The 8,912-nt window shown below is 37.0% G+C and overlaps 1 protein-coding gene across 2 annotated transcripts in view; it reads right to left on the reverse strand.

Moving 5' to 3' along the window:
• tgfbr2b (transforming growth factor beta receptor 2b) overlaps positions 1 to 7,381 on the reverse strand; it is a 32,535-nt gene extending 25,154 nt beyond the window's left edge. Inside the window, exons 1-2 of one of the 2 annotated variants that reach the window (XM_067448289.1) lie at positions 7,093 to 7,381; positions 1,328 to 1,465 (exon numbers count right to left, since the gene is read on the reverse strand). In XM_067448289.1, coding sequence (XP_067304390.1) covers positions 1,328 to 1,465; positions 7,093 to 7,186 — 232 coding nt within the window. In that variant the 5' untranslated portion in view covers positions 7,187 to 7,381. The remainder of the gene's footprint in view (positions 1 to 1,327; positions 1,466 to 7,092) is intronic. The other variant, XM_067448290.1, reaches the window with a different exon arrangement.
• Positions 7,382 to 8,912: the final 1,531 nt, after the last annotated feature.

The raw sequence follows: 8,912 nt of genomic DNA on the forward strand, positions 1-8,912 counted from the left end.
GCGCAGTTCACTCAGCCATCAGGAAGTGAGTGCCTCTGATTGGTCTCATTTTCTGTCGTTGAAGTCAATGGGATCGCTCTGTCCATTTCTTTTACTGTCTATGGTGTATTGCAGGTTGGCTGGTGGTTATGTTGCCCGCATACCGCCTCCCATGGCCGAGACTGGTATTACTGTCGGGCCAGGGCTAGTAATGCTATTGCTAATTAAGGTTGATATCTCTGCAGCACTATAACTTGATATTTTTTTATTGACATCATCGCCCTTATTTCTTCTCATTCTTTTGATGCGTGTAGGTCATTTTTTGGATATTTTTACCTAAATTTTTAGACATGGCACCTTTAAAATAAAATATAAAACGTGGATACAAAACAAACATACATTAAAAATTATTTATAAAATGTTGCCTTTGTACTAAGCTCATTAGAACTTAAGTGAAATAAAAATAATGCTAAACAGAGGCTTAAAGAAAACAATAAAAATAATGAAAATGACAAAAGCACATAAAATGACAAACAAAACGTAAACTAATATAAAACTGAAAACTGCGAATATAAAATGAAACCCAATTTAAAATATTAATAAATAATTTAACAATATATAAACAATACTATATCATCACTGGTTCACACAGCATTTAAATGAGGTATAACGGTAAAATATAACGAATATAACGGTACAATATCAGTCGATATGAGTTTTTTTTGTATCATATTGGATAAAAAATATTTAATTGTGCATGTGCATGTTCATTTTCCATTTTTTTATATTTACACCACCATATCATCTAACGGTCACTTAAAGTTAATCTAATAGTTTAATAACACTAGAATACTATAAATTATAATGCTCTGATGCCTATTCACAGTAGGCCTATGTATTTAATATTTAACGTTTTGCTTGTCATTTATTCTGACAAAATAGTATAGGATTTAATTCTGGCTGCAACATGAAATGTAATGTACTTATCGCTAAATTGCCAGAAAGCATCTAACTGTATCAGGTACTCCACTGTGGTTCTGCACGGTCTCCCATTGCTAGTTAGCACATTTACATTTAAAATAATTTTGATTCATCGTCTGTGGTCTGCTGTCTAAAATGTCACCTTTCACTGAAAACGAATGACGTAGTCACTTACAAAATCGCTTTCAGTGTAAACGCCCCTTAAAATAGAATCCAGAGTCACTTGCAAATCAGTCCATCAGCACTTATCCCTCATGTTCAGGCCTCACCACCTCAAAAATGGGAATCGTTTCTGATACAGAGAAAGCAATATGACAACACTGTAGCGCGACAATCGCAAGACCTCCGACCCTCATTTTCCCTTAACTCAGCTCTCGCTCCTCAATCTGTCTCCACTGCCCTTCTGGAAAGGACGGAACAGGTGACCCAACCAAGGAAGGAAGCACAGATAGGGCGGATGTGTGGCTTTCCTTCCACAGATAGATTAACAGCCAAGACACTTCTACTGAAGAAAAAACAAGCAATTACAACAGACAAACTCACCTTTGCTTCACTATTAAGCCCATATTAGTAAGCAATGCATGTTATATTTTCAAATTATGACTGAAAATTGATTTGCAAAGTATATTTCTATAATATTAATAGGTCATCACTGCTTTGTAGCATAATAGATTTAGCTTGACTGCAAATTCAAACAGCACATATGTCTTATGATCCATCCACTGTCGTTTTCGGGTGCTTTGGCTCTGTCTTTGGAGCTGGGAGGATAAAAAGTAATATGTGACCTTTTAGTCTCTAGTTCATTGGAGCGAGCCAAGAGGGGATTGTGTCGGACACAAGGATACGAAGACAAATATGGTCAAATCAGATGCAGCCATTTTGAGGTTATGTGACTCCTCTTCTCATCCCGAGATAGCTATTTTTGAGTTCTCGGCACAGAGGCCCGGAGAGGCTTTGGTAAACATAAGCTCGGACTCACAACCTTCATCCACTGGCCTGAGTCTCACATGCCTTCAAGGGCCTACAAAGGAGCTTTTTTACTCTGCAAGCTCTGCTCACTGACTCTTTATCTATTACGTAGCCTGACTGGATAACGTTAAACTGCAGAGCTATTATCTCACACTATTTCCTTTGGACAGTATTCATAACAATAGCGAAATAATGAAATTTAATTCTGGATGATATATTTTTTAACTTCAAATATGTGATTCGAAAACGACTTGCTCTGGTGTGGCACTTTAAAGAGCTCTCTATCAGATTTGAACAGGTCTTTTTTCAAACGTCATTTAAGGACTGAACATTACGATAAGCAGTGTACAGCTTTAGATAAGCACAACAGCCTCTGGCAGTCTGTTTGGGCCCCTAAAATGGTGTCTAGAGAGAGATTGTAGTCAACTTTATTTTAAAGTTTTGTCTGCTAAGGCATTTCAAAACAATTAAAACTAACTACAATCTGAGCAGCGTTAATTGCACTTTAACACTTCTAAAACTTGTGGATAAAGTGACTTAAAAACAACAACAAAATGTGTGAGTTTATGACTTTTTTGTGCATGTTGAAAGACTGGAAAAAAGGTAACATGTCGTCATAGATACTACAATTATCTATGTCGTCAACTTCACTATAGATAATAATGAAACAAAGATAAAGATAACTGTTTTACAAACACAAAGACACATCTGCCCAAGAACAGACGTGCAAAGTTTAGTCGGCACAAGAAAATAAAACTGCTTTTTGTGGGACTGCTATTTGAAACACCTGAGCAATATGCTGCTTCTTATACAACTCCTGAAACTGCACAGGAAAAAAATAACGCTGAAGTTGGTTTTCTCTGAATGCGATCACCTGTTGCAAGCTTTTAAAAGTAAGCAGTCAAGAAACAAACGCTGCTTTGTGAGCTCATGAGCCACAGTGGATCATAAAAACATCTTCTGTAGGACTGGGAATTGACATTCATTTCACAATTTGATTTCACAACTGATTCAATATTGATTAATTAGGTCCTAACAGTATATGCCAAATTTACTCAAGGAAAAATATCTCTCAACTAATGCTGTAAACTATACAGGGAATCCCAGCTGGTACATCATATGATTTATAGGCTATTTTTATAGGAAGTTTTTATATTAACAATACTTTTAATTAAATAATTATGTTTTATATATATATATATATATATATATATATATATATATATATATATATATATATATATATATATATATATATATATATATATACATTTAAATGGTGGCCATCATAAAATTACAGATTTATCCAGACACATTAAATATTGAAGAACAGGTTAAAAAATACAATGAATATGCAATAAAGTGTATGTATTTAGAAAATTGCTCCTCTCTAAGTTATTTTTTTCTAGCTGACTAATGAGTTTTTGGTCATTAAAGGTGAACTATGTAGTATTTTTGCAGTAAAATATCCAAAAACCACTAGGCCGGTGTTATATATTTTGTTCAGTTGAGTACCTTCAATATCCCAGAAGTTTCCAACTATTTGTAAATTGTGAGAAAATTGCTATTTTAACTAAGGACCGGGACGTTTCAGCATTGCATTTGAGGGAGTCGCCTGTCAATTGCGTCATATCTGCGGTACACTCGGTTTCGGCTTTTATTTGGCAGGAGCGCTTTACTCTTAGCAGTGTGAACAAGTGAACGCACGGAGTAAAGTCATAACATCGTTTTAAACACACCTAAATGTATCCAATATGATAAACAGAGCTACATTACCTCAAAATCATAACCGGAAGAGCGGATCTGTGCAGGCGAACGGCGACTGTGTCCCGTCATAATAAAAGTCGCGGTATTCGCGAGGCGGGAATTTGTTTAACAATCGCTCCAGCAGCTGTGCTCAGGTCCATAACACTCGATCCTGCTCTGCTTTAGACTACAGTAACGTTAATAACCGCATGCATGAACGTGATTTCTGCCCAAGTCCTATTTTCCACCGGCTGTGATGAGAAGACCACATCTCCCAAGATGCTGCGCTCACACTTTGCGTCATCAAACTACGATTTGTTTTGAATAGGCACCCTCCAGTGGACGGAAAGCTGCATAGTGCACCTTTAAAGCTGCAATATGTAATTTTTCCGTCTGCTGAGGGCGCCTATTCAAAACAAAGGTGAAGTTTGATGCACAGAATCATGGGACATGTGGTACCTCAAAGCCAGTGGAAAATAGGGCAGAAATCATGTTCATGGATGCGGTTATTAACGTTACTGTAGTATGAAGCAGAGCAGAGTGTTGTGGAGCTGAGCAAGGCCGCTGGAGCGAATGTTATGCAAACACGTGGCTTGCGAGCAACGGGACTTTTATAATGATGGGACACAGTCGTGGGCGCCATTTCCGCTTTTCCGGTCATGAGTATGAGGTAACGCAGCTCCGTTTATCATATTAGATACATTGAAGTGTTTTAAGTGTTTAAAATGATGTTATGACATTACTCTGTGCGTTCGCTCATCAGCTGCTGTGACACTTGTTCACACTGCTAAGAGTAAAGCCTTTCTGCTGGAAACCGAGGGAAACACAGATATGATGCAATTGACAGGCGACTCCCTCAGACGTCCCAGCTCCTTGGTTAAAATAACAATTTTATCACAATTTACAAATAGTTGGAAACATTTGGGGTATTGTAAGAACTCAACTGAACAAAATACACAACATTGGCCTGGTGGTTTTTGAATATTTTACTGCAAAAATACTACATAGTGCACCTTTAAATGGCTTTTAAAAATCTAACATTACATGACATATTGTTTGCAAGCTGTTTTTGACGTCTTTCCATAGTTGAAACACTGATTGAGTGATTACATGTGACATGATATGGATCCATGATATGGATATGGAGCAGAATCTTTCAACATACCTTCTGATGCTCATTCATGTTTATTTTGTGCTGTAACTAGTAGTAATGTGTAAAAGATGATCGGTTCATGTGTGCTCTGCGCTGCTGATTTGCTTAAAATTAGCCGCTACAGCAATCTATCAAGCCACATTAAATAGCAAAAAAACTGAATTTATTATTTACATTTTTTATAATAAATTTGACAGAATTTAAAAGATGAGACTTTGTTTTATATCAGAAGTAACAAAACACAAAGCTTGTTGGAATTTATTAGATGGCAGGTGGGCTAAAAAGACGTCAAAACAGCATAGACTGAAAGATTGATTCTTGTGATATCGATATTGGTTCTTAAAAATCAATAATCAATATTTTTTACCCAGCCCTATTCTTCTGCATAAAAACACACATTTACACATATGTATACCTGCCAAGTTAAGAGACTCAACTGCTACATTCCGATCCATGACAACTTAAGAAATACATTATAAAAATCCGCCGAAAAGAGCAGAGGAAGCAGATAATGCTCTTTTAGACCAGAAAGCATAGTGATTTTACCATCTGATCCGGAGAGAAGGAGAGGTTCTAAGTCTTTTTTTCTAACATCATTTAAGGACTGTGTATTACGCTAAAATCTGAACACATTATTGCACTTTAAAACTTTCCCTTTAAAACTTGAGGGGAGTTTTAGAATAGAAAGGTGTCATATATGGGGGGTGACTGATGCTATTTGCAATGCATTAAACAAGCAGGGCAAAACTCCTGCATGTGGCTCAAATGCAGCACACACAGCGCTAGTGTGTTTCAGCAACGGAGTGTGCAGAAAGCAGCCAAGCAAGGCTGGAAACAGGAAGTGGCAAAGATGTAGCCGGACATCTGGAAAATATGATTTCTGTAAGAAATATCTATGTTACTCCACCAAACGCAGCATATGCCAGCGCTGTGTGACAAACATATCCTGCTGTATAATCACAGGCGTGAGGTGGGGAGGAGTTCAGTGAGTGTAATTAGTGTCTAAAGTAACCTGTAATCACAGAGGCTGAAATTAATGACAGGACAGAAAGAGATAAACAATTTATACCAAATGGGAGGAAGGATGAAGGGCTGGCTGGAATGGAAAAACGTCTTGCGCGTACTGTCAAACACTTCCACTACAACCCGAAAACACAAACTCGTAATGTTTTTCAGCTGTCAACTCATAAGGGTGTTCCCTTTTGCGCGCACACACAAGTCTGAGGGGAAAACAACAGAAAAAGTCTGATGTATTAACACGATGAAATGCATGCACTCGATTGGAGGAATAGTGATTGATTCACTTGCATTCCGATGCTATCATCCTACAAGTGACAGAATGTGAGTAATAAACAAACGTGCCAAAAAAGTACCACTGTACTAGCATGATCTCATAATACAACGTTTCATAGTACCAATGAGTGTGTTTTTTTTTTTTTTTGAACATTCGTTATGAGATTTTGTGCATTTCTTTCCTAGTATAAATCTGCATTAAGGTCATCTTAGTTAATGTCATATGTCATATGTCATATATGACATGTCATATTTTAAGGCAATGCCAATATAATTGATCTGTAGGCTATATGTTGTATACAAATATGGCAAATCTTGGTTTATATAAAAGCAACCATAATAAATAATACACTCTGATCTTCAGCCACTTCATAATGGGGTACAACTTACTGCATACACGCAAAGGCCTACATCTATCTATCTATCTATCTATCTATCTATCTATCTATCTATCTATCTATCTATCTATCTATCTATCTATCTATCTATCTATCTATCTATCTATCTATCTATCTATCTATCTATCTATCTATCGTCAACTTCACTATAGATAATAATAAAACATGCACAAACATGCACAGATAACGGTTTTACAAACACAATGACACCTCTGCCCAAGTCACTCAATCAAGAACAGACGTACAAAGTTTAGTCAGCACAAGGCAATAAAACTGCATTTTGTGGGACTGATGTCATCTTAAAACAGTTGAGCAATATTCTACTTCTTACATAGTCTAACTCCTGCACAGGAAAAACAACGCTGAAGTTGGAGAACTTGGCGTTCTCTGAATGCGATCACCTGTTGCACGCTTAAAAGTAAGCAGTCAAGAAACAAACGCTGCTCTATGAGCTCACGAGCCACAGTGGATGTTAAAAACATGGGTGTCTTCCTGCATAAAAAACACACACATTTACACGAGTATACCTGCTAAGTCAAGGAGCGCTCGAGAAGTGTCAAGACTTTCACTCACCGATTACGTTCTGATCCAGGACAACTGCAGAAACCAAAAAAGTCCCCCAACAGAGCAGCGAAAGCAGATATTGCTCCATTAGAAACGCAAACATGTCCGTATCTCTCGCATTAGTGTGTACGTGATAAAGCTGGCGTTGTTTGGCCAGAAAGCGTATAGTAATTTTAGAGCCTGGTGAAGGAGAGGAGTGAAGGAGAGCGTCTCATGCTGCTGAAGTGAACAGTCACTGCTAGGGAATCTGTGAACTTGAGTCACTTTCTGCTCGCCTAGTCAAACAGGAAACCTTTCAGAAAGGGCAGGACTTTCCTCCGTCTCCCTCCCTCTCGACACAGCCTTTACTGTATAGCCCTGTAATTATACATATGCCTTCACTTCTAATTTTATTGTGTAGAACTTTAAACGACCCGAATCCCACGATAATGCCGTCAACGTATTATTTAAAGACGGTGGCTGTCTTCAACGCGACGCTCTCACTTGAAGCGGTTCATTCATGGCATTTTTTGGGGTGTGGAAATATAGGCTACTGTAACATATGTCTCTATCTATCTATCTTTGTAGCATTTACACGTTTACTTAAATCTAAAAAAAGTTAAAGTCCATACCCCCACAGCTGCATATCTGTATATTAGTCATATTCTATACTGTAAAAAAAGTTTGATCAATATCGAATGATCACTGTTCGAAACACCATACATTTTTACATTGCTTTAACTCGTCAAAATAAGTTAAGCAATTTTCAACTTTTTTTTAAATCAGTTATACAAGATTAAACTCACTTTTTAAGTCAGTTTAATGCAATTTAAGTTGAATTGACTTAACCATGCAAGTTAATTGTAGGCTACTTAAAAAATTAAGGAAGCAATTTTTTAATTTTATTTTTTTACAGTGTATAGTAAATATATGTCTCATTTCATTTGTAAGTACCTATACATACATCTTCAAAGAGTCAGGTGGTTAACCTGTATCAATCATAATTTGTATAATTTATGTACAACAGAAGTCAATGACAAGTATATGATATGTCTATGGCATGACTTCATTTAGACAGCTAAACGTGCATACACATGTATCTGTGTGGCCCCCAGTGGCTTTGCCTCTACAGAAACAGTTGCTGCCCTGTAATCATTATACCATAGCACTTGTTATTATAGTGGACAACCTAAGTGATCATTAGCTATGTCAGGCATCAAGTTTAAACCTTACCAAGTTACAATACAGCTGTCTGTGACTGTGATTTAAACTGTAGGCTTACATAAGCCATCTCTTGCTTGATTTCTACAGTGATCCTTCAGATTTTTTAATGTTTTATTTTGGTCTTTTCTTTTTTTTCAGAGAGGCAGCTAATAAAAAACAGAAGAACAATGTGGTGACTTAGTATTAAAGTCAAACTTGAGGCTTGTTTGTTCGATGGAGTAGAGAAACAGGTCTGAACATGCACAAAAGTGCACAGCCGACCACAGCAGATACAGAGATAGAGAGCAAGAGCAAGAGAAGAGAGAAAGAGGTCCACTTAGAATCAAAAACAAGTCAGGGGTGTCAGACCAACATAGCACAGCAGAACATTTAAAGCTGGGGCTGCCAAGATCTGAGAATGATTGATTATTGTTTGTGTATGATTATGATGAAATCCTTCTTTGGATTTATATAACATAGCTAAAAGGCACATCTAGAGCTCTCCAACAAGCACACTTTATCTTCTCCACCAATGTCGTAGCTTTTACAAAATGTTAATGGTTCTATTCAAACAGCGAGTTGTAAATCATAAATGTTCTAGTAGTGGACATGTTTAGCTACTATATGACAAAAGCATTGCGACAACT

This window comes from Pseudorasbora parva, chromosome 7 (assembly GCF_024679245.1).
Source record: "Pseudorasbora parva isolate DD20220531a chromosome 7, ASM2467924v1, whole genome shotgun sequence".
Taxonomy (NCBI): Eukaryota; Metazoa; Chordata; class Actinopteri; order Cypriniformes; family Gobionidae; genus Pseudorasbora; species Pseudorasbora parva.